General features: G+C 42.7%; 2 protein-coding genes across 5 annotated transcripts; both read left to right on the plus strand.

Moving 5' to 3' along the window:
• The first annotated feature begins 1,752 nt into the window (after positions 1-1,752).
• Positions 1,753-4,336, plus strand: mge (translocase of outer mitochondrial membrane 22 homolog mge). 2 transcript variants are annotated; one of them, XR_003656600.1, is made up of 5 exons: positions 1,753-2,061; positions 2,156-2,212; positions 2,333-2,430; positions 3,066-3,366; positions 3,837-4,336. XR_003656600.1 is itself a non-coding variant. In XM_028316537.1 (5 exons), the coding sequence occupies exons 1-5, from the start codon at positions 1,945-1,947 to the stop codon at positions 3,959-3,961; spliced, it is 480 nt and encodes a 159-aa protein (XP_028172338.1). In that variant the 5' UTR covers positions 1,753-1,944; the 3' UTR covers positions 3,962-4,336. The 2 variants fall into 2 exon arrangements, 1 of the variants encoding a protein (XP_028172338.1); XM_028316537.1 differs by having other exon boundaries at positions 3,066-3,207; positions 3,896-4,336.
• A 1,765-nt stretch (positions 4,337-6,101) lies between these two features.
• On the plus strand, positions 6,102-25,394 carry fliI (FLII actin remodeling protein). 3 transcript variants are annotated; one of them, XM_028316525.1, is made up of 15 exons: positions 6,102-6,262; positions 6,379-6,489; positions 6,747-6,985; positions 7,560-7,721; positions 10,349-10,563; positions 11,842-12,064; positions 14,331-14,572; positions 19,095-19,251; positions 20,429-20,561; positions 20,935-21,048; positions 21,551-21,655; positions 21,952-22,029; positions 23,184-23,317; positions 24,168-24,342; positions 25,224-25,394. In XM_028316525.1, exons 1-15 carry the CDS (start codon positions 6,200-6,202, stop codon positions 25,392-25,394), a joined length of 2,322 nt encoding a protein of 773 aa, XP_028172326.1. In that variant the 5' UTR covers positions 6,102-6,199. The 3 variants fall into 3 exon arrangements, with proteins under 3 accessions (XP_028172326.1, XP_028172325.1, XP_028172324.1); XM_028316524.1 differs by having other exon boundaries at positions 21,551-21,652; positions 21,949-22,029; XM_028316523.1 differs by lacking the exon at positions 21,952-22,029 and having other exon boundaries at positions 21,551-21,733.
• Positions 25,395-26,368: the final 974 nt, after the last annotated feature.

Raw genomic sequence — 26,368 nt, forward strand, 5'->3', positions numbered from 1 at the left:
ACAAAGTGCAAATTATAATCGCAAACCAGTCGAAAAGTGGTCGAAAAGCCCCTTTTTTGTATGGAGTCTAGGGGGGCAGTGGGTCTAGTCAAAACGCACTTTTTGATCGAATCGAAAATCGAATCCGTCAAAACTCCATACAAAAAAGGGGCTTTTCGACCACTTTTCGACTGGTTTGCGAACGCACTTTTTGATCGAATCGAAAATCGAATCCGTCAAAACTCCATACAAAAAAGGGGCTTTTCGACCACTTTTCGACTGGTTTGCGATTATAATTTGCACTTTGTCTAGACCCACAGGTTAACGCATGTCTTTGTCCGACATTTGAATTAGGAATATAATGTCAATTTGATAGATTGATTGAAAATATTTCACTGACAGGTGCAGAATCCAGATATTTTTCAAAAATGTATTTATAAATGTAAAAATGCCTGCAGAAATTCCATGTACTTGCAGTACCCCAAGTGATTGCCAGGTATGTCATTAATTAACTAATTAACTTATTTAATGTAAGTAAATAACATAAGTAACCAAATCAAATAAATTCTCGTTGATCGAAATTTTGTTTGGGTGCTTATGTGCATAGCATTGCATTCAATTTAAAATACGTGTAAAAAACCCTTTAGGGATTTAAAACCACTCAGACTTTGATGAAGCGACAAAAAGTACACGACACAGCACTCCACTTTGATGGAATTCCATTCCAAAAAAATCCAATATCATGGACCTATAAAAAAAGTCGGACGGATTCTCATCAACAAAATACTGTGACATTAGGATACACCAGCTTGCCTGTACGTACAGGCCGGCACGCACACATTCACACCCTGTTACACCACTTCGAGTGCAAACTTCACACAGTTGACACATTTAAGCAGCGAAAAAACAACACGAATTCGACATGTCTTGTGTGATGAAATTGTGTAAAAACCGTTCTGTTCGAACAAACAAAAATTAAGGAATCACATTTCACAGGCAAAATAATAATCCAATCACTTATTTCCCGACATTAAAATATTGAAATTAATTGAAATCAAACGTCATTCACTCGAAAAAATAATACGTCAAAGACCAGTGTTCTCAGTTATTTACGTGGGAAAATTACCCTAATTTATCATAATAATTGTGTTTTAATGGGATATATTTTCATAGGCAAATTTGATCCTTCCCAAAAATGTGGAACTGCAAAATTCAAATTTTCTTACATTGATTTCAAGTCAGTGTCAGGTTGTATGTTAAAAAAAATCTATCAGAGATAATAATAATATATTGATGATGCATAAGATTATGATTATAGCTAATATACACAAGATTCGTAATTTGTAACTGCGTGAATCATTTTTGATCAACATTATGTACATAACTACATACCCTGACACACTGACTTGCAAACAATGTAAGAAAATTTGAACATTGAAAATTTCGCGCCTACCTCAACGCACCTTTCATCCTTTTAAAATGGCACGGAATAATTCTGTCTACATTTCCAAGTAACATCTGCCGATCTATGTTTTTATTAAAATAAATGGGTAAAATGTTTTGGCTAACATGGCATCCCTAAATTCACTCACACAATAGACAAACGCCAAAATTTTGCGTCACAGTTTTGTTGTAGCGCGAGTTCCGTCCGCCTTTTTTTATAGGTCCATGTCCAATATGTTGTTGAACCGCAACTTTAGAAAAAAAACAATACTTTTTGTCTATGATTTAAGACCCTGCCCCCTGCCTTCCCCTCTCTCTTGATCTTTCTTTTTGTCCTCGATTGTCTTTGGTTTGGTTGATGGAGTGAGTGAAGTGGTGGTTGGTTGAATTTTGGAGTTTTTGTGCTCGCTCGCGCTCGCTCGTGGTATTTAATCGATCGTAATTTAGTTATTGTGCACACATCTAGTTCGTGAAATTAAACACGAACCTAAACGTGTAAAAGACGTATTTGGACTACGTAATATGATTACGGATTTGACTGATGAATTGGATCAAAGCGACAGCGGTATGGAATCACTGATTGCGAGCAAGGATGACACTCCTGAACGTAGACCTGAAGACAGTTTCATAATCCCTTCGGTATGTAGTGTAATTCGACCTCGGCATAAAAAAATTACCATCTGCATTATGTACATTTTCTTCGTAATTGACGTTTATTGCATTATATTTGCAGCTAGGATCATCCCCCAGCGCAGGTACACCAATAGGAACTTTGAAAGAATACGACGATGTGAGTAGCTATTTCATAATGTCAAATTTTATAGCATACTAACCTAAAATAATATAACAACCATCACATTGCAATGTTAAGATTATTAGAGAGGTTATCTGAAATGACTTGTTATTTTAGGAGCCTGATGAAACTCTTTCCGAAAGACTATGGGGATTGACTGAGATGTTTCCGGAGTGTGTCCGGAATGGCACATACACAGTTACTACTACAACTTGGTAAGTATCTTGTGTATTTAATATGTAACTAGCTGACTGCACGCATAGAAAACCCTTATCACCTAAGGATATAAACGATAGTTTATTTACATCCTATTCTCAAACCTACTAAATATACAGTCAAAGTTTTATAATAATCGGTCAAGCCATTTTGGAGAAGTTTTGTGTGGAAAGATACAAACTCTGGCACAAGAATTTTATAATTAGATTCACACACAAAAGGAATGTGACTTATTTTTAACGAATTACTGATATTTGACTAGATTTACCAAGATCAGACAGCTATTTATTATTCAAGCAATTAACTTCTTTACATAGTCATTGTATGTAATTCTAATATTATTACAGATTTTTTAATATCCACACAAACTAAACATTTTTAGATGTCTCTCGAATTCCATTAGCATCTAGTTTAAAAGTAATTATGCAGATGGTTTACTTACAACAAGTGATAATTTGTTCTAAAAGAGAAACAAATATGACTATGCTCTATGCAGTTGCACTTTGGTCAGTGTACATTAGAATCAAATGATTAGGTAACCTGCTTATTCAAATAAAAAGTTTTTAACTGAAGTAAAATGTTATGCACATGAGAAACTTTTATATAGCAATATTACATTGTGTGTTATTTGCAGGTCTGGCGTAAAGTCCTTGTATGGTCTATCCCGCTCAGTCATGTGGATCGTGGCGAGTTCATCCGTAATTCTATTTGCCCCAGTCATCTTTGAGGTAGAGCGAGCACAAGTGGAAGAAATGCAAAAATCACAGCAAAAACAGGTAATATTTTCATATTGATTCAAACTATGTCAAATAGTAGTCAGCAACCTTTTTATTTGCATCTTGGTCTAATGGTTAAATCCTAAAATATAAAATAATAATTATTTATTGGTACATAGTGATAATAATTATGATCTTCACCTTATGAAAAGGTCTTTAGTACAGTCACGGAATGAAAAGGTTCGTCAGTTTTCAAATTGATTCCTTCAACGAATCGCGAGCACATATTACCTTTTGAAACTATGTTACAGAATAATCTCGAGTTAGAGAAAATAATCTTTAACTGTTCGTCAGTAAAGTTCAAAATTATTCAGATCAAAATTGTTTGACGATTTATCTTGTCAAGAAGATTATGATTGATAAACTAAAACCTTCTTGTTGGTTCAACCTTCCATTATTATTTCTATTAAATAAAAAAAACTATTGTCAATTGGTCAATGTCATCATTGCATTGCACTGATGGGATAGAAAAATAAACAAGCAAAACCTTATTCGTTAGCAAACGTCATATTTATTTAAATGTTAGCAGCACTGTTTCTTGCACTGTTATGTTGGCAGGTTTGACTCTTACAGTACCTAGTGCAAGCGAAAACCGACACTAAGGTGACGAACCTTTTCATTCTGCGACTGTACATAAGAGAAGTTGTTGTTTTATTCTTGTATTTCAAGTCTACATGTTTCATTTCAGGTCTTATTGGGAACTAATACTGCCCTGTCCGGTCCAATGCCCAACATGCCACCAATGCCGCGATAAGCCAAAAAATTTAACATAATAATTTACATCCATCTATGTATGACACACTATAGGACACAAAATGTCATCCTAAATGCTTTAATGTTAGTTTTTTAGATTAATTAAATAGGTACTTTTATTGTAATATTTGAAATAATTTTATTGAAGTTTATTATTTCCTGTTAAAAATTCTAGCATGTTCTGAAGATTTCTATTGATCTGTGTACTAATTGCATTTAATTAAGATATCAATCAAATATCAGTCTGCAAGAATTGGAGAGAGAACACAAGCTTATTATCTTTTCTTTGCTTTTACACTACCTATACTCTTTTTATATAAAATAATCGTTTGGTCATTGTTGGTGTAAGTAGGTACCTTATTAATGGAATGTATAGGATAGACATGAAATAAATAGTCATGATAGTTAATAAAAGTACTGTTATAAAATATAAATTTGTTTTATTGCTTGTTTGTTGGTATGTACTTAGATAGGTAAGTTTATGTTCTGAGATTTGGAGTAGTGTTTGGATTAAAATAAGAGTAAATACAAAATTGAATTAACTATGTAAAAAAAGTGCGATCAAGCCAGTGTAAGATTTTAATTCAATTTTATGTATACTAAGAAGAAGAACTACACGATTATTATGACTACTCGCCTAGAACACAAATAGAAATTAAAATGTTTTTTGGCCATGACCATAACGTAGGTAAGCCAAGAGCTATATAGGGGGTGGAGAAATGCAACCGGTAGAAAAAAAAAAAGAAACTACGTGAAGTTAGCTAATGACATAGACAATACCGGTCACGTACCAGAGCCCCGATTACGGTAATTTTTAACGTCAACAATCCAGACACGCTTCTCGATTCTGCGATACGATTGGTCGTTCAACAGCGTACGTCAGCTGTTTTGACCAATCGTATCGCAGAATCACAAACGCGTCTGGATTGTAGACGTTATAAAAGTTACCGTAATCGGGGCTCTGCATTGTGAACATGAAGCTAAAGATAAAAATGGAGGCCAGACTTAGAATACCTACTTGAAGCACAACCTATGTATCACTATCTCGCTCTCTGTGGGCAGGCTCTCTCTTTCTAAGTAGGGTAACCTTTTATTTATTTTTCTCAGGACGACAAAGACTGATTTACGTTTAAACAGTGTGTCTTGATAAAGTGCACTTAATATGATTATGAAAAAAGGTTTTCGATGTTTTTGTTTTAAGATGAATTACAACATTAAGAAAGTGTAAAGGCATCGAAAACTGTGGATATTTGATAGAAAACAGATTTTAATTTGGCAGTTGACAGACGGATTTGGATATGGATTGATTACAGTAAACGGCCGTAGAAAACATTATGCAAAATTAGATAAGTAAGGTCCCACAGAAAGTCCCAGATATATCCTCAATATGGTCATACTACTTCAAAATGTCTTATAGAAACAAAAATTTTAAATTTGCTCAAAGTCAATGAAACTCAATGTAAAATCTTCTTTTTCTTGACATATGTAACATTTAATAATAAGTTTAAATACTGGTAAAACGTTTTAGGAAGTAATTACTGTGAAAATACAAAGAAATATGTTAACAATGATCCACTGTCAGAAATCACGAAATAAACACTTACGCGTGGAATTTTATATCACTTCCAGGACAACACGAACTACCGCAACCACGCACTATACAATTTTGCACCATTTCTTCAGACAAAACAATGATAAGGTCCCTTGAAAAATCTCAAACGAAATCAACTGCATAGTAAACAACCGCCATGATGGGCCGGATTCGGCCGATGTTGCCACATTACCGATACCTCAGAAATTGGGATTGTAATTCCCTGATTCGCCAACACATTAAGCCTAAATGGCCGACAATTTTGTGATTTTTTATTTAACTAGGTAATCTAAGTTTCAAATATTAATTATTTATTTATTTAACTTCTTATTTGGTTAGTGAATTGGCTAATTCGAAGAATTTACAAGGAGATTTAAATAAGAAGATAGCAATACTACAGTTCACACTAAAAAGAGAGGTAGGGCCACAGAGAGCGAGATAGATATAAGTAGGTATTTGACTCAAGTTTTGTTCCCAACTTTGCCCTCCATTTTTATCTGTAGCTTCATGATTGTGAATTACTTTTTTTTTTTGGTTGGTACAATCGTAAATGTCAAAAAGTCTCATCAACTCAGCTGTCAAATTGATCGAGTAAAAGAAGATGAAGTGGAGAAGTTTCTGTATTTCTGATAATAAACTTGTATAAACATGGCAAACACAGGGTTATTGCCATTTGTTCGTGGCGTTGATTTCACTAGTAACGATTTCAGCGTAAGTGCTATCTCAATAAACTAAATGAATTCACATTTACACTAAAGAAAGATGATATCATACCTCTAACCTCTGTTTACTATTTTTAATTTATTGGCCTAAATGTTTTGTTTCAGGATGAAAAATTCCCAGATGCTATTAGATATATGACTGGCCTGCAATGGCTTAGATTGGACAAAACTAATTTGACAGACATACCTGAAGAATTAGGAAAGCTAATGAAATTGGTAAACATTCTTTGTCATTAATAAATTGAGACAGATTATCAAGAGCAATAAAAGTTTAATGCTTCCGTGATACAAATTGTAGTTCATCAGTAATTATTAGGGCAGTAATTACTAATTAACTATAATTTATTATAACACTACATACAATAGCTTGACCCTAATCTTGCTACAACAAGCTTCCTTAATTGATTATTAATTCTGTGAGGAAGTTATGTTAAAATGATGCCACCCATTGACTGTACCTTTTAATATTACAGGAAAATTTGTCATTAAAAAAGAATAGCTTGGAGAAATTGTTTGGAGAATTGACAGAGCTAAAATGTTTGCGCTCATTGAATGTGAGACACAACAAAGTGAAAAGCTCTGGGATTCCCGCAGAGTTGTTCCGCCTGGAAGAACTCACCACCCTAGATCTATCTCACAATAGATTAAAGGAAGTACCTGAAGGACTTGAAAAGGCTAAATCATTGTTGGTTTTGAACCTTAGTCACAATATGTGAGTACTTATAATATTTTATTTTATTTTACAAGGAAAACAATACAGTGTATATACTATGTAGACAAATGTTTTAGGAAACTTTTAACCATTAACATGTTTCACATTATAGCTAAGTACCTAATGCTTGTTTGTTATGTACCTTATATTAGTTTTACCTTTATAAAAGTGTTTTTGTTGCCAAATCCCATGATAGTGATAATTTATATGTGAGTACATTTTATTTATGTTATCATCAAACTATACAGCTATCGCCGAACCTTAAAACTCTTGTTCCACTGATTACAGCAATAATAAAGGAATATTTTGTAATTATCACAGCTGAGGCTGAAATAATAGTAGCCAGCTTATTTACTCTGCTAAAACACTTTTATACCTGACATCAAAATCATAATTAATAGTTAAAATAATATAATCCTGTAAAAATATTGAGTTTTTGAGTTATACAAAGTTTCATTGTTTCAATATAAAGGCATAATATCTGTTTCCCAATAAGAATTTACGTATTGATCAGTGTCATTTTAAATTTTGACAACATATTTACACTCGCAATACTTCATTCCTTCTTTTCCAGGATCGAAAGCATACCACCGACTCTATTTGTACAACTGACAGATTTGTTGTTTCTGGATTTATCTAACAACCGCCTGGAGACTCTGCCACCTCAGACCAGAAGGCTGGCTAACCTGCAGACTCTAATCCTCAATGACAATCCACTGGGCCTATTCCAGCTTAGGTAATACTTTAAAATTATTTTTTGGATATCATTATTACTCCATAATTGATAAACTGTGACATTAAATATTATTTTATTATGTATTCAGTATATTTGTAGAAGGTATATTCTAATATTTAAGTTGAACTCTTCCCTACTATTTACTGAAATTTTAAGTAACATTAAACAAATAAACATTAATTATTGAGGCATTACTATTAATGCCTTTGTTTCTTGTAGTATAATATTTATTAAACAGTTAGTCAAATAAATACATGTAATCGAAAAATAGCAATAAAATGTAATAAATCAATTAATTAATGGTAGATGTTTATGAATGTATGTGATCCTTATTTTAATTTATATACTCAATTTCGTTTTAATCATTTTATACAGGGTGTCCCGTAATGTAACGTCAAGCCGGAACTGGGTGTTGAGGCAAGTTATGCTGGTTATCAGAAAAATATAAAAAAAAATCTATGTGGCATATTTTCAAAATAATGGGCATTTAAAAAAAATCAAAAATTTCTACTCTAGATGACGGTCTTTTTACTCGTGTTGCCACAAATCTTCACTTTTTCCAAATTTTTTTTTTGTTATGTAACCCTGAATAATGCTTCTCTAAATTGTTATCAAAATAACAAAACCAGCTGCTCCAGCTTGGATAAAAAAAATACATTATTCCCAAAAAAATTTTCAAAATAAAAATTTTGTCTCGTTTAAACTGACTGTACTGAAAAAAAAAAGTACTACGCAAGTGTGGCATGTGACGTCATAATTAGGCGCATTTAGTAAGGATTCCAAAATGGTATAACACTTGGTAAATTCTTGCTGCATTTGTCGACAATTTTTGGTTTTTTGGAAATAATCCCGTTTTTAACTTTATCTACCTTGGTTAAAAATTATTATTCTAATGTGCCCAAAATTCAAGTTTCTGTGACTGACTACCGTACAGTCAGTCACAGAAACTTTTGTCACCATGACAGTAATTAGTAGTTGACATACTGTGACAAAAGTCACCCGTGCGTGCGCGCCGTTACTACCTGCTCTGCCTGCACTTGTACTTGGTAACAGGGATAATAAGGATATGAAGTTTCGGTTATGGATACGGTTACGGATATTAGAATAATATTATACCGGTTTCGGTTACGGTCACGGATATAAAATCATTTCAGATTATCCGAAAGTTTCGGATAATTTCGGTTACGGAATTATTAGAATTTCAAAAATGTAGGTATAATTCAAATAGCAAGATGCTGCGTGACCCACATAGCTACTTTATGTACCAACTAAGACGACACCTATGTATGATAAAGGTTAAACAGGCTGGCATATTAGATGGTGCCAGGGAATGCCAGACAAGTTGGTAACAAATATTAAGATTTAAGGTACAATTCCAAGACGGGCCGCAGACCGCAAACTGCAAAACTCTATGAAATCGGCAGCGCGGCATTGCTGCTGCGGCGTGTATACTGCAGATTTCATAGAGTTTTGCAGTTTGGAATAATTGTACCCTTAGACTCCGCCTTTATCCGAAACTATCCGTAACTTTTGAATCAGTTTCGGTTACGGTTATGGATATTTTTTTATTTCGGATATCCGATAGTTTCGGTTACGGTTACGGATATCCATAACATCCCTGCTTGGTAAGATGGCCCTCTCCGTCCCGCTCATACCTTTTAAAATGGCTTCTCCACCTCATTTAAGCCAGAAACTTGAATTTTGGGCACATTAGAATAATAATTTTTAACCAAGGTAGATAAAGTTAAAAACGGGATTATTTCCAAAAAAACAAAAATTGTCGACAATTACAGCAAGAATTTACCAAGTGTTATACCATTTTGGAATCCTTACTAAATGCGCCAAATTATGACGTCACTTGCCACACTCGCGTAGTTCAATTTTTTTTCAGTACAGTCAGTTTAAACTAGGCAAAATTTTTATTTTGAAAATTTTTTTGGGAAAAATGTATTTTTTTCATCCAAGCTGGAGCAGCTGGTTTTGTAATTTTGATAACAATTTAGAGAAGCATTATTCAGGGTTACATAACAAAAAAAAAATTTGGAAAAAGTGAAGATTTGTGGCAACACGAGTAAAAAGACCGTCACCTGGAGTAAAAATTTTTGATTTTTTTTAAATGCCCATTATTTTGAAAATATGCCACATAGATGTTTTTTTATATTTTTCTGATAACCAGCATAACTTGCCTCAACACCCAGTTCCGGCTTGACGTTACATTACGGGACACCCTGTATACTGCTACTTTCATTTTATTACAACTGCAAGGAAGTGAATTACCAATTTGGTGTTAACTTTCCTATTAATAGGAAGCAAAGAGCCTGTAAAATATTTTAATGCCTGCTCACATGTATAAGCTTAGCAGTAAATTACTTTACTTAATTGTCTCATCCATTTTAATTAAATTAAATGTGCAAAAACATCATATCAATTACAAAACACAGATTTCTTATCAATTTATATCAAATAATGTTCATAATGCATTATTGGACTCACAATTAATTTATAGTTATATTATAAAGATCCTGTATATAAAACTTTTACTACAATTTTGGTAAACCAGAAATAGCATTACAAGCCACATATGATCTTGTGATAGTATCCTAAAAGTTAAATTTTTAATTTTTTAGACAATTACCATCCTTGCAAAGTTTGGAAACGTTACACATGCGCAACACACAGCGCACTGTAGCAAACCTGCCGACCTCTCTGGACACATTGTCCAACCTTTCTGACGTGGACCTGTCCAAAAACGCTTTGACCAAAGTGCCCGACGCATTGTACTCTCTGCAAAGTCTCAAGAGGCTTAACTTGAGTGACAACGAAATCACTGAAGTGTCTTCAGGTAAGTGCCCAGTTAAGCGGATAAGTATAATGTATCTGAGATAGATCAGTTCACTGGAGAACTTTAGCTTCAATTATTTGTTGTGTTTATTACTGTGTTACCTATTGATAGCCCAATAAATAAATTTACGAGTAAGTAGATCTGATTACAATTTAAAATTAATGTACTACCTGAATTGAAATGATTTCGTGCCACCCATCATTTAAGTCTGAAACTATAGCTGTGTGAAACTCAAGAATGGTTTTCTAGTATTTTCGAGATGCAATAGATAGTCTAAAACTATCTCCACTATTTAGATACAGTGAATGACTATCGTTCACGCAATGATTACCATCGACGTGCGAAGTCGTGCATATTTTCACTTAATTACATGGGTACGACAGAGTTATTGTGGTGCGGCGTAATATAAAACAGGCTTCATTACGTTACGAGATTATATGGGAAACACTATATATAAATAAATAAATAAAATAAAAAAAGCTTTTATTTCCACAAGTTTACAATTTTAAATATTAAGTTAGAAGCATTTGTCTTCGCTCTTGTGGCACCCCTGTATGGGCAAAAGCCTCCTCCATTCCGCTCCATTTCTTCCTGTCCTGGGCTAGGTCGAGCCAATTTTCTCCCGCTACTCTCATTATATCATCAGCCCACCTTTCTTTGGGTCTCCCAACATTCCTCTTCCCCTTCGGTCCCTTCCATTCTGTTGATGTTATAGTCCATCTTCTATCTTTGTACCTTGCTAGGTGTCCAGCCCACTGCCATTTTAGTTTTAAAGCTTTTTGGAGGGCATCTGTTAGTTTTGTTTGTTGTCTAATTTTGTTGTTTCTGATTTTTGGAATTTTTCTTATTTTCAGAATGCTCCTCTCCATCGCATGTTGACATGATTCTATTTTTGCTCTATTTTTGGTCTGGTACACCCAAGTAATAATAAACACTATATATAGCGATATGTAATTACAAGACTTGTGCTTTCATTGTTTACTCTTCCCTATTTTTTTCTAGGTAAAAAGTTGTACGAAACTAACGCAATGTTTTTGAATTAATGGTAGTGTGTCTGGTCGAGAAATCACTTGTAAGCTGCATAGAGATCCATTACCTGCATTAATACACACATGAATATAAAGATCAATCTGTATTCTTGTACGCATAATACTGATAATACCCATATCTCGTCCTCGAATCTGGCACTTCTATCCTTTTCGGAGTGAAGTGATAGTGAAAATAATGTTACTTTACACATTTTTAATTGTTTAAGCTTATAATATAAACATTTCACAGCAATGGACATCTGGCAGAAGCTGGAAAGTCTAAACCTATCGCGCAACAAGCTAACCTCGCTCCCGGCGTCTCTGTGCAAGCTGCAGAACCTCAGAAGACTTCACGTGGACGACAACAAACTAGACTTCGAGGGCATTCCCTCTGGCATCGGCAAGTTGGGAAACTTGGAGGTGTTCTCTGCGGCTAATAACTATTTGGAGATGATCCCTGAAGGGCTTTGCAGGTTAGTCATGATCAGGTCATTAGTCTTCACTGAAGAAGCACAACCCTTTAGTTAGAGAGGCAAATGGTGGATTTGGCTCACACTCCCCATGCTGGCCAGACAGTGGCCTAATTCACGTATTTTGACAGTCAAGATCTCGCTGGACGTTCAGAAGTCGTCCCATTGAAAAACAGTTCTAAATCCGTATACACAAGGGTCATTTTGATAGAACGATTACTCGATAGGATCGCAACTCAGTGTTTTGTTGTCGTTGAAGTTTTGTTACGTGAATAAGTTGTAGGTTGCGGATAGGGATTGCAATCCGGTATCATTTTCAATCCGGCCGGATTTCACCGGATTGACGCTAATCCGGCCGGATCCGTCCGGATTGCAAAGTAACTTGGTCTAGTATTTAGTGATTTTTAGTTTTGATAATAGTACATAAAAAGAACAAGAAAATACGTATTTATGGAAAATAAAGTCACTTTTATTGATATTTTTCGGTATTAATTGTAATTTTTGGTAAGTACTAATTTGTACTAATAAAATTATGAAAATTCCAAATAATAAAGTTAGTAATCAGTCTGACTCTCACTTATTGCTGTATGTAAGTATCTGAAAGTACTTAGTAATAATACTATTAAACTCTTATTAATAATCTAGGTACACATACTTAAATCAACAAAACAGTATTTTAAAATTGTACTTATAAATTCAACTTCAGTTCTTTTTAAGAAACAATATGACTCCTAAGAAACAATAAAACAAGAAGCATTTATATTTTGCAAAGGAAAATACAATGTAGTGTCGCGGCACGTCTAGCGATCTGGCAAATGCGCGCGCGCTCGACTTTCCCAGTTCACGTTCGCGTATTTTTTGCTTTACCGGATCCGCCACCGGATCCGGCGCCGACTCACCGGATCCGGTAGGTCCAAAAACACGCCGGATCCGCCGGATTACCGGATCCGCCGGACCGAATTGCAATCCCTAGTTGCGGAGCAGGATTTCAGATTTATATGCTCCGTCACGTCATAATATGTCAATGTTACCCCTCCCGTGCCGCTCCCATACCTCAGGCAATGACTGAATGACTGAGTTAAACGCTGGACCTATAGTTCATCATCATCATCATTTCAGCCATAGGACGTCCACTGCTGAACATAGGCCTCCCCCAATGCTTTCCACGTTGATCGATTGGTAGCGTCCTGCGTCCAGCGCTTCCCTGCTACCTTTACGATGTTGTCGGTCCACCTATAGATATAGTAGGTCCACCTATAGTCGGACCTATAGTTAATTCGGTTGAAATTTGTAATCTTGAGACAAAAGATTGTTTCGACCTAACATGTTAAATTGCTTGCAATCTGATAATTTAAGACTTAACTGATACATATTTTGCTTCGAAATGAGTATTTATCGCATCTATAAAAACTTATCGCTGTTAGATGAATCTAAAAGCATCATGTTTAATTGTTATGTTGCGCTTTACGGTCGAACGTTTATGTTTCTTTATGACTATCTGCAGCGAAAGTGATCGGGTTCATTATCTGAGTTTCTCTTTTATTTACTCCACTAGTATTTAATGTTATGTATGCACATATCAATTAATTGAACACTGTAAAAACGGTTGTAGTGCTTTCGATTTTATTGGTATTAGAACTTGTAATTTTTTATGCGCGTTTATAAACACACTAGACCTAAAATGTTCATGCCTTTATATACTTTCCTCATTAGCAACCGAAAATAGATGAAACAGTATAATTTGGGTAGTCAATTTAGTACATATATTGTCTTCTTTTCTAATCTACAAAATCTACTAAAAAACATTGTTATTAGATACAGATTGATATTGTGCTGTGTACTATCCGTAATAAATAAATAAATAAATAATAGACCTGAGTTGATAGAAGAAAAAATCTTACGAATAAGTCAAGTTGAGAGGCTGAGTTCAGAATGAACGGTTAATAAATAAGCCAATTACGTAAAGTTATCATACATAGGGACATAGACATAGCTCGTAGAGATGATGGCCGCTGGGGCAGGAAAGTTCTTGAGTGGCGACCACGAGCCGAAAGACGTAGTAGCGTGAGCAGGCCTCCCACTAGATGGACCGACTATCTGGTGAAGGTCGCGGGAGGTGCTTGGATGCGAGCGGCGCAGGGTCGGTTTTTGTGGAAATCCTAGGGGGACGCCTTTGTCCAGCAGTGGACGTCTTTCTGCTGAAACGAAGTCATCAGCTGCTACTATGACAGTATTGGCCTAATTTGATTGTATTATTGATCGCTCACAGGTGCGGCTCCCTCAAGAAACTGAACTTAAGTTGGAACAAGTTAATCACGTTGCCCGACGCGATCCACTTGCTGAGTGACTTGGAAAGTCTTCAGTTGCACGGCAACCCGGAGCTGGTGATGCCGCCGAAGCCGGTGGAGCGCGCGCGCGGCGCCGGCCTGCAGTACTACAACATCGACTTCTCGCTGCAGGCCCAGCTGCAGCTGGCGGGCGCGGCCACCGCCGAGCCCACCACTCCCAGCAGTGAGTAGCACAGGTTCAATGACCACAGGCGCCAGTGGCCGTGGCCTGAGAGACCACAGTTCCAAGCGACCTGAGAGCCTCTAGCTGCACGGCAACCCGGAGCTGGTGATGCCGCCGAAGCCGGTGGAGCGCGCGCGCGGCGCCGGCCTGCAGTACTACAACATCGACTTCTCGCTGCAGGCCCAGCTGCAGCTGGCGGGCGCGGCCACCGCCGAGCCCACCACTCCCAGCAGTGAGTAGCACAGGTTCAATGACCACAGGCGCCAGTGGCCGTGGCCTGAGAGACCACAGTTCCAAGCGACCTGAGAGCCTCTAGCTGCACGGCAACCCGGAGCTGGTGATGCCGCCGAAGCCGGTGGAGCGCGCGCGCGGCGCCGGCCTGCAGTACTACAACATCGACTTCTCGCTGCAGGCCCAGCTGCAGCTGGCGGGCGCGGCCACCGCCGAGCCCACCACTCCCAGCAGTGAGTAGCACAGGTTCAATGACCACAGGCGCCAGTGGCCGTGGCCTGAGAGACCACAGTTCCAAGCGACCTGAGAGCCTCTAGCTGCACGGCAACCCGGAGCTGGTGATGCCGCCGAAGCCGGTGGAGCGCGCGCGCGGCGCCGGCCTGCAGTACTACAACATCGACTTCTCGCTGCAGGCCCAGCTGCAGCTGGCGGGCGCGGCCACCGCCGAGCCCACCACTCCCAGCAGTGAGTAGCACAGGTTCAATGACCACAGGCGCCAGTGGCCGTGGCCTGAGAGACCACAGTTCCAAGCGACCTGAGAGCCTCTAGCTGCACGGCAACCCGGAGCTGGTGATGCCGCCGAAGCCGGTGGAGCGCGCGCGCGGCGCCGGCCTGCAGTACTACAACATCGACTTCTCGCTGCAGGCCCAGCTGCAGCTGGCGNCTGCAGCTCCAGTGAGCCGCAGCCGGTGATTCCGCCGAAGCCTGCAGTACTACAACATCGATTTCTCGCTGCAATGTCGGGCGCGGCTACCACCACTTCTAGCAGTAAAGTCCACGCAAGCAGACCACTTACCCACTAGTACTTAGCCATGAGTGGCTGTGGCCTACTAAGAGACCACAGTTCCAATCGACCCGAGAGCCTCCAGCTGCCAACCCGGAGCTGGTGATGCCTCTGAAGCCGGCCTGCAGTACTATAACATTAACTTCTCGCAGCCCACCACTCCCAGCAGTAAGTAACGCTCCCGCGGTCTTTGACTGCAGCTCCAGTGAGCCGCAGCCGGTGATTCCGCCGAAGCCTGCAGTACTACAACATCGATTTCTCGCTGCAATGTCGGGCGCGGCTACCACCACTTCTAGCAGTAAAGTCCACGCAAGCAGACCACTTACCCACTAGTACTTAGCCATGAGTGGCTGTGGCCTACTAAGAGACCACAGTTCCAATCGACCCGAGAGCCTCCAGCTGCCAACCCGGAGCTGGTGATGCCTCTGAAGCCGGCCTGCAGTACTATAACATTAACTTCTCGCAGCCCACCACTCCCAGCAGTAAGTAACGCTCCCGCGGTCTTTGACTGCAGCTCCAGTGAGCCGCAGCCGGTGATTCCGCCGAAGCCTGCAGTACTACAACATCGATTTCTCGCTGCAATGTCGGGCGCGGCTACCACCACTTCTAGCAGTAAAGTCCACGCAAGCAGACCACTTACCCACTAGTACTTAGCCATGAGTGGCTGTGGCCTACTAAGAGACCACAGTTCCAATCGACCCGAGAGCCTCCAGCTGCCAACCCGGAGCTGGTGATGCCTCTGAAGCCGGCCTGCAGTACTATAACATTAACTTCTCGCAGCCCACCACTCCCAGCAGTAAGTAACGCTCCCGCGGTCTTTGACTGCAGCTCCAGTGAGCCGCAGCCGGTGATTCCGCCGAAGCCTGCAGTACTACAACATCGATTTCTCGCTGCAATGTCGGGCGCGGCTACCACCACTTCTAGCAGTAAAGTCCACGCAAGCAGACCACTTACCCACTAGTACTTAGCCATGAGTGGCTGTGGCCTACTAAGAGACCACAGTTCCAATCGACCCGAGAGCCTCCAGCTGCCAACCCGGAGCTGGTGATGCCTCTGAAGCCGGCCTGCAGTACTATAACATTAACTTCTCGCAGCCCACCACTCCCAGCAGTAAGTAACGCTCCCGCGGTCTTTGACTGCAGCTCCAGTGAGCCGCAGCCGGTGATTCCGCCGAAGCCTGCAGTACTACAACATCGATTTCTCGCTGCAATGTCGGGCGCGGCTACCACCACTTCTAGCAGTAAAGTCCACGCAAGCAGACCACTTACCCACTAGTACTTAGCCATGAGTGGCTGTGGCCTACTAAGAGACCACAGTTCCAATCGACCCGAGAGCCTCCAGCTGCCAACCCGGAGCTGGTGATGCCTCTGAAGCCGGCCTGCAGTACTATAACATTAACTTCTCGCAGCCCACCACTCCCAGCAGTAAGTAACGCTCCCGCGGTCTTTGACTGCAGCTCCAGTGAGCCGCAGCCGGTGATTCCGCCGAAGCCTGCAGTACTACAACATCGATTTCTCGCTGCAATGTCGGGCGCGGCTACCACCACTTCTAGCAGTAAAGTCCACGCAAGCAGACCACTTACCCACTAGTACTTAGCCATGAGTGGCTGTGGCCTACTAAGAGACCACAGTTCCAATCGACCCGAGAGCCTCCAGCTGCCAACCCGGAGCTGGTGATGCCTCTGAAGCCGGCCTGCAGTACTATAACATTAACTTCTCGCAGCCCACCACTCCCAGCAGTAAGTAACGCTCCCGCGGTCTTTGACTGCAGCTCCAGTGAGCCGCAGCCGGTGATTCCGCCGAAGCCTGCAGTACTACAACATCGATTTCTCGCTGCAATNTGCACGGCAACCCGGAGCTGGTGATGCCGCCGAAGCCGGTGGAGCGCGCGCGCGGCGCCGGCCTGCAGTACTACAACATCGACTTCTCGCTGCAGGCCCAGCTGCAGCTGGCGGGCGCGGCCACCGCCGAGCCCACCACTCCCAGCAGTGAGTAGCACAGGATCAATGACCACAGCCGCCAGTGGCCGTGGCCTAAGAGACCTCACTCCTGAGCGACTTGGAAAGTCTCCAGCTGCACGGCAACCCGGAGCTGGTAATGCATCCGAAGCCTTTCTGCGGTACTATAACATTGACTTCTCGCAGCCCACCACTCCCAGCAGTAGTAACGCACCCGTAGTTTTGCAGCTTGCAGCTCTAGCGACCCGCAGCCGGTGATTCCGCCGAAGTCTGCAGTACTACAACATCGACTTCTAGCTGGCGGGCGCGGCCACCGCCGCCACTCCCAGCAGTGAGTAGCACAGGTTCAACGACCACAGCCGTCAGTGGCCGTGCCCTGAGGGACCACACTTCTGAGCAACCTGAAAGCCTCTAACTCCATGGAAACCCGGAACTGGTGATGCATCCGAAGCCTTTCTGCAGTACTATAACATTGACTTCTCGCAGCCCACCACTCCCAGCAGTAGTAACGCTCCCGCGGTCTTAGGCTGCAGCTCCAGTGAGCCGCAGCCGGTGATTCCGCCGAAGCCTGCAGTACTACAACATCGATTTCTCGCTGCAATGTCGGGCGCGGCTACCACCACTTCTAGCAGTAAAGTCCACGCAAGCAGACCACTTACCCACTAGTACTTAGCCATGAGTGGCTGTGGCCTACTAAGAGACCACAGTTCCAATCGACCCGAGAGCCTCCAGCTGCCAACCCGGAGCTGGTGATGCCTCTGAAGCCGGCCTGCAGTACTATAACATTAACTTCTCGCAGCCCACCACTCCCAGCAGTAAGTAACGCTCCCGCGGTCTTTGACTGCAGCTCCAGTGAGCCGCAGCCGGTGATTCCGCCGAAGCCTGCAGTACTACAACATCGATTTCTCGCTGCAATGTCGGGCGCGGCTACCACCACTTCTAGCAGTAAAGTCCACGCAAGCAGACCACTTACCCACTAGTACTTAGCCATGAGTGGTCGTGGCCTACTAAGCGACCACAGTTCCAAGCAACCTGAGAGCCTCCAGCTTCACGGCAACTCGGAGCTGGTGATGCCTTCGAAGCCGGCCTGCAGTACTACAACATCGACTTCTCGCTGCAGGCCCAGCTGCAGCTGGCGGTAAGTCATTTAAACAGCTTGTACCCAGCCTCCAGTGTCGCTGGTGGTCTGTGGCCCGTTTTCGCGGAGCCTAAGTGACCACAAACGCGGTGAGGAAGACGGAGGACTAAAGTATGCATCGTGCGGTCCACACAGCTTATGACCGCAGTCTATGGCGGAGCGCTGTATGTGGTCGCGATCCTCATCAGAGAAGGACTGAGGAAGAAGAAGTGACCTTGTGGTCACTCCAGCACGGGGTTGTCCCCGAGCGACCTGAGAGTCCGGAGCTGGAAGCTCCAACGGCAACCCAGAAATGATGATGCCGCATGAAGTACGTAGTATACATGTCATACAGAGCCACACATTTCATAGTTCTATTATACATATTATTAAATTTTGTGTGAGTGAGGCTATTCATTCTTCATTGTTCCAGGTGTAAAATCAGACCCGATCGCCCGCAAGCTACGCCTCCGCCGCGGGCGAGCGGAGCCCGAGCAGCGCGACTCGGCGCTGATCCTGCGCGGCATGCAGGAGCAGGCCAACACGCAGCACGGCGACGAGCGCCTGGACCAGAGGAACAGCGAGCTCAAGTGAGTGTCGCAGCTGTGACGTCAGAGCCGACAGCCCGCGAGGCCGGCCGGAGCCCGAGCAGCAGGTGTGACGTCAGAGCTGATAACCACCAGCAGGTCTTTTAGTCTCCACTGCTAAGGAGCACGATCCACTCTAATGGTAATCCTCTCGGGAAAATTTACACTTCGTCTATGGGGAACGATTGCGGTTTCTGCTGCCATCCCGATATGCTGGGATTCAACTGACCATATAAGGCAATAGTCGACACCACGAACGAAACCATTGCCGTCTAATGGTGGTGATGGCCTATGCATCATAGGCGGAGAAGCCCTCTCACCTCCAGTCCTCTGATCACCAGAGATTAAGCGAACGGCAATAAAACCACCTGGACACTCCTATCCTCCGTTGCAAGGCGTGGTGTGTCATTATCTCACTAACTTCCGCTACACCGCAGATATTGTAACAGGTCAAATGTTTCACCTGATGTTATGTTGGCCGTGTTAATTCGATCCAATTCCTGTAGCAGGTAATATTTTATAAGAACCCATTGAGAGGTAGCTGTCTGTCATTCATCAGTCAGTGAATGTTACATTCTTGATATTGTTTTCTAAACATAAATCTTATTTGTAAATAATATTCACAAACAATGAAACCGCTAAAAATTCTCAAAGAGAGATCAGAAGTTCACAGTAGAAGCATCAGAATTGGTGTGTACAAAGTTTCGTGTTTTATTAGAGTATGGTATGGTGCATGTGGGAAGAGCCTGGATGCGGGCAGCGCAGGACCGTGCATTGTGGAAAGCCTTGGAGGAGGCCTTTGTCCAGCAGTGGACGTCATTTGGCTGAAACGAACGAACGATGGTGCATGTAACTTTCTGACATCTCAGGTTAAAGACATTTCGACGGGCTTACCAAATGTCTCTGTTGCTCAGCGGTTAGAGCAATTTCCCGGTAAGCGAAATGTCTAAAAAGAATATTCCCACCTCTCTTTCCCACCGCTGCAAATCCTGTGTAGCTAGGATTTACAGCTTTAAAACCAATAAAAAACCCTAACCAGACAACCAGTGAAAGTCAAGTTTGACAAGCGAAAGATCTGACGCAAATCGTAGTTTAATTACTTGTTTGTATTAATATTATAAAGAGCTGTGGTTTTCTGAATAAAGAAAAATAAAATACTCAGTTCACGTGTTTGTCGTAGGCCGAAGCGCTGGGACGAAACGCTGGAGAAACCTCCGCTGGACTACTCGGAGTTTTTCGACGAGGACACCGGCCAGACGCCTGGTCTCCAGGTCTGGGAGATCGAGAACTTCATCCCGGCGCCCGTGGATGAGGTAAAGTTGACATTCACCTTTTTTTTACTCTCAATAAATATCTTGTACCTTATCTCATAAACCTCAAATGATATTTTACTGTATAAATACATAATATATCCTTACATAAAAAAATAGAAAATAAATCGCAACGAGAGATGGTGTGACGTCTTGCGTAGTTTTACTTATCAGATTCTGTCTCGCTTGCAAACATTTAGCAAGACCAAGGTAGCTTCAGTTAAATTCATTCTAGTGACTACTCTTAAATCCGAGAGGATTCCAGATCCATATCGGTCGAACCATTGTTAAGTGATGTGTCCGTCACCATGTGGAATTACTTTTAATTCCAACTAAGTAAGTAATCAAAAGTAAAATATTTTCATTTTTATTACAGGTAGCGCATGGAAAGTTCTTCGAGGGCGATTGTTACATCATCCTGAAGACTGCGATCGAAGAGCAAGGACAGTTATCTTGGGACATTCACTTCTGGATCGGCTCAAAAGCCACCGTAAGTATTTGCAAAGGGTTTATTTAAACAAGGCGGTGTATCGATATGTGGACTTTGGTTTGAATAAGGAAGAACAGAGCTTCTTGTCACTGTTATGCGTAATGTAACAATTTGTAACATAACAACTGTTTTATAATTTTACTGTAGACTTCTCAAACGATTCTCAAACCCTTCTTTAAAATCAAGCATATAATTTATTCATGTCGATTTTTAGTTGTAAACAAATCACAGTCTTGATATATTCTTGATTGTCGTTTTAGAATAGGCGCACACCGTTGATTTTTAGTTGGCCGATAGTTGCGCCCGATTTTAAATTGTATGAAGAATCGGCCAAATCGAATCGGCGTAGTGTGCGCACTCCCATACATGCCCATACTGATCAACTGCCCGACTAAACTATCGGCCGACGAAAAATCAACGGTGTGCGCCTACTCTTAAAGTGCGAGCAGAAACTGATTATCACTGATCACCGATCTTGATTGTGTATATTTATTGTTCGCAGCTGGACAAAGGCGCGTGCGCAGCTATGCACGCCGTGAACCTCCGTAACCTCCTGGGCGCCAAGCGGACACAGCGCCACGAGCAAGGCGACGAGACGCCCGAGTTCCTGGCGCTGTTTCCCGCGCCGCCCGTCTATATCCAGGGCAGCCATACGCCTTCTGGCTTCTTCACCGTAGATGACCCGGTCAGTGGCATGCTGTTCTTTTAGCCCAACGACTTGCTGTCTCCCATTCTCCTGCGGCGAGTCCTGGCGCGGTTCGTCGCCCGTCTATGGCATATAGGCACCCACACGCCTTCTGGCTTCTTCACCGTCGACGACCCGGTAAGTAGCTCTATCCCTCTCTCCCTTGCAGCCAGGCGACGTGCCGTCTCCCTCTCTCCTGCCACAAGACGCCCGAGTTCCTGGCGCTGTTCCCCGCGCCGCCCGTCTATATCCAGGGCAGCCATACGCCTTCTGGCTTCTTCACCGTTGATGACCCGGTCAGTGGCATGCTGTCTCTTTCAGCCCCTGCAGCCATGTGACGTGCCGTCTTCCTCTCTCCTGGGACGAGACGCCCGTCTACATCCAAGGCAGCCACACGCCTTCTGGCTTCTTCACCGTTGATGACCCGGTCAGTGGCATGCTGTCTCTTTCCTCCCAGCAGCCAGGTGACGTGCCGTCTCCCATTCTCCTGCGGCGAGTCCTGGCGCTGTTCGTCGCCCGTCTATACATCCAGGGCAGCCATACGCCTTCTGGCTTCTTCACTGTGGACGACCCGGTCAGTAGCGCTCTATCAAACAGCCAGAGCGCTCTATCCTGTTCTATCCATCCTAGCGACGAGTCCTGGCGCTGTTCGTCGCCCGTCTATATCCAGGGCAGCCACACGCCTTCTTGCTTCTTCACCGTCGACGACCCGGTCAGTGGCATGCTGTCTCTTTCAGCCCCTACAGCCATGTGACGTGCCGTCTCCCTCTCTCCTGCGACGAGACGCCCGTCTACATCCAAGGCAGCCACACGCCTTCTGGCTTCTTCACCGTGGACGACCCGGTCAGTAGCGCGCTGTCTCTTTCCTCCCAGCAGCCAGGTGACGTGCCGTCTCCCATTCTCCTGCGGCGAGTACTGGCGCTGTTCGTCGCCCGTCTATACCCAGGGCAGCCATACGCCTTCTGGCTTCTTCACTGTGGACGACCCGGTCAGTAGCGCTCTATCAAACAGCCAGAGCGCTCTATCCTGTTCTATCCATCCTAGCGACGAGTCCTGGCGCTGTTCGTCGCCCGTCTATATCCAGGGCAGCCACACGCCTTCTGGCTTCTTCACCGTCGACGACCCGGTCAGTAGCGCGCTGTCTCTTTCCTCCCCTGCAGCCAGTAGACACACTGTCTCCCTCTATCCTGCGACGAGTCCTGGCGCTGTTCGTCGCCCGTCTATATCCAGGGCAGCCATACGCCTTCTAGCTTCTTCACCGTCGACGACCCGGTTAGTAGCGCGCTGTCTCTTTCCTCCCCTGCAGCCAGGCGACGTGCTGTCTCCCTCTCTCCTGCGCCGCCCGTACATGCAATGTATCTACACTAATATCCAATCTTGCGTGATAACCTATTGATAAAACTATCGCTTAGTGCGTCATCCCTAACGTCATTCCCGTTGCGTGTTACAGCACTACGTGACGCGGCTGTACCGCGTGCACGCGGCGGGGCACAGCATACACCTGGAGCCGGTGGCGGTGCGCTACGACTCGCTCGACCCGCGCCTCGTGTTCGTGCTGGACGCCGGCCTCACTATCTACTTGTGGTGAGTGTCGCAGCACTAGTGACTGTACCACCACAGAATAATAATAAGTACTACGTACAGAAGTTTTAATTCGCGAAGGTATTTAAAAAAATATATGCTCAATGTCATTAACAATATGGTGTAATTTAGCCTGTCTCAAGAGTCAAGCACCATTTTGTTGACAAACGTCAGTGATCGGCACTGCGCCGAAGCTATAGGGCTGACTTCGGTAAAATGATGTGACGTGAGGTGCCAAACTGCGGAAAATGGCGGACATGATTTAGCATGAATTTTCATGAATAATATTAACTACTTATTTACCTCTCAGTGTCTTGAGGCAACTTAAACGAGTACATTCTGTGTTTTTATTATTATTTAGGCAGTTAAATACTGCACAGTATTTAGTACACCATTTTCTTCATTTTCTTCCATCATACACAAGAATACGCGTGCGTGAGTCAATGTTCGCTCGTATGTGAGGCCTTGTCGAATAGTATCCTGTAGGTGGGCCATCGTGCGTGTTTTGTTTTCGATGTAAACTCGCGGAGATGAACAGGCCTGGTACCACTGTAAACGCTAAAAGTCAGCGCACACAAAGACGGGTAAGGCGATCCAGCGCAAAGCGGTGGATGCGTATCGCGATGGGAGGTATCCGCTTTCTATGTACCTAACTGATTTTATACAAACTATAACATTACAAAAAATATCGTTCCGGTTCGTGACCGCTGTGTGCGCTGACCTTAACGTGCACGTTGTCGTGCGCATCCAGTAACTTATTTGCGCGTTACACATTGTGCGTTGTGCGTTGCCACGTAATATTTTTTCGTAGCATTAATTTTAACTGCTATCATATTATTATTAAATCTTCTAGGAACGGCAAGAAAGCCAAAAACACGTTGAAATCCAAAGCTCGCCTGTTCGCCGAGAAGATCAACAAAGAAGAGCGCAAGAACAAGGCTGAGCTGGTGGCCGAGCCGCCCGGGAAGGAACCCGCGGCTTTCTGGAAGCTGCTCGAGTACGACGGCGACACGCCCTACGTGCCCGAGGTAAGCTGTACTGTATATAAAATGTCAACGTGAAATTGTGAACTCTGTCTGTGTGTTTATAATATAACGCGTTTGATTGTAAACAAACAGTGGGTTAGGTTAGGTTAGATTGTAATTTAACTACGTCAGATTATAATCAGACGGAATTCACAATTTTACGGTGACATACACTGCAATGTTAGTCATCATCATGTCATTTAGTCTCCATTACAGGAAGAGAGATTTTTTGGAAGACGTAGCGTGGGCAGGCTTCCTACTAAGTGGACCGACCATCTGGTAAAGGTCACGGGAAGAACCAGTATGCGGGCAATGGAAAAATTGGGAGAGGCCTTTGTCCAGCAGTGGACGTCATTTGGCTGAAACGACGACGATTGGAAAAGAACGACTCTCTATAATTAACCCAAGCAAAAGAGAGGATTTAGCCTAGCCGGGTTGGGAAGTATTTCTCCTTCACTCGTCTCTCACGACATTCGTGAGAAGAATAAAGATGGTCCTATTTTACACTGCCAAATCCACACGGCTAAGGTACAGGCGACAGCACATCAGACTACCCATTTTAGTTGAAAATTCGCTCTTATTACAGCTGCATAAAATCCCAGTGACTACCTTAACGTGCTGTTATCTGTACGTATGCAAACAACACAATATCACTTACCCGATACCTACTACGCAACTGCAACTAAAGCGACTGTGCGACGCGCGCCCGCAGTGAGTGTGCGAGCGCGACAGCAACATAATTACGCGCGAGCAATAAGAATGGGTAGCTTGGGGTCATTGGACAAAATTCTACGTGCTCACGGACCAGGCTTTAGTGACAACACTATACGGTACAAACCGTAAACCGCCGTACATACACAAAGTCAGATTTCTTATATTCGCAGGAGCACGTGCCGAACGACTTTGCGTGGGCGAGCCCGCGTCTATACCGTGTGGAATTAGGGATGGGCTACTTAGAGCTGCCGCAGCCCGAGGCATGTGCCTTAGCACGCGGCGTTCTAGCCACGCGCAACGTTTACATACTGGACGCGCACGTCGACTTGTTCGTGTGGTGAGTGCATAAAAAATCATAAAAGTTGTTATTTTATTAAAATAGACTCTTTAAAAGCGCTTTTACATATCCCAATATTACTTACATGTTACACCCTACCACTGCTTTGGGACAATAAATGGGCCAGTTCTGAGAAGCAGCAAGAAACTCAGTAACCTTTGTCAGACTCCAAACAGAAACTAAACTAGAAACAATTACCTAAAAAAAAGTCTCTACTTAGAGTTTAGACCAAGATAGCGATCCCGCTGACCCGTCAGCTATTCCTTCTTAGATTCAAACAGAAAGAAATGCCTGAACAAACGTAGCTTTTTTTTCACACAGTGGCAGCTAGCCCCAAAGTAAACAATTGAATCTAGGTCAAAGATTCAGTCTTGTGATTTGTCTAAATATTCAAATCAGAAGCCGTTATTTATGTTTGAGCCGTCGAATAAAAAAAACTCATAGGGGAGAGTTCGGTATATTGTACCGCCGGGTAAATTGTACCACCCTCATATCTCGTAAAATATTTATTGAATGTCTGTAATTGCAACACTCAGCGATACACAACTAAAATCAATTAATATCGGCCATGTGGTTTTTGCCGTGACAACAAACACGTGTGTTTTATTTTGAAAAGTATTTTTTCATTGTTTTCAAGTAACTTTTGACAATACATGTTTAGTTTGTAATTTTGTTAAATTTAATCACAGGGTGTTTCTAATATATTATTTAGAAGCGTAAATTAGTGTGGATTACAATTATTTGAAACATTTTTCGGTATTTATAAGCTATATTTTTTACCGATTTTTTAAAAGCACTATCACCTAGTCGGCTAAATTGGGTGGCCATCGTCAACATCCTCCCCCCTAGTGTCGCTTTGCGACACTCATAACCAAGGTTAAAACTACGCGCGTCACTCACTGGTCACTTCTTCGCAGCCATAGCTGTTGGTCCCAGACCTTAGTTCCAGTTGGCTCAAGCACGGTTAGCGTTGCGCGG

This window comes from Ostrinia furnacalis, unplaced genomic scaffold (assembly GCF_004193835.3).
Source record: "Ostrinia furnacalis isolate ACB-3 unplaced genomic scaffold, ASM419383v2 OfSCF5758, whole genome shotgun sequence".
Taxonomy (NCBI): Eukaryota; Metazoa; Arthropoda; class Insecta; order Lepidoptera; family Crambidae; genus Ostrinia; species Ostrinia furnacalis.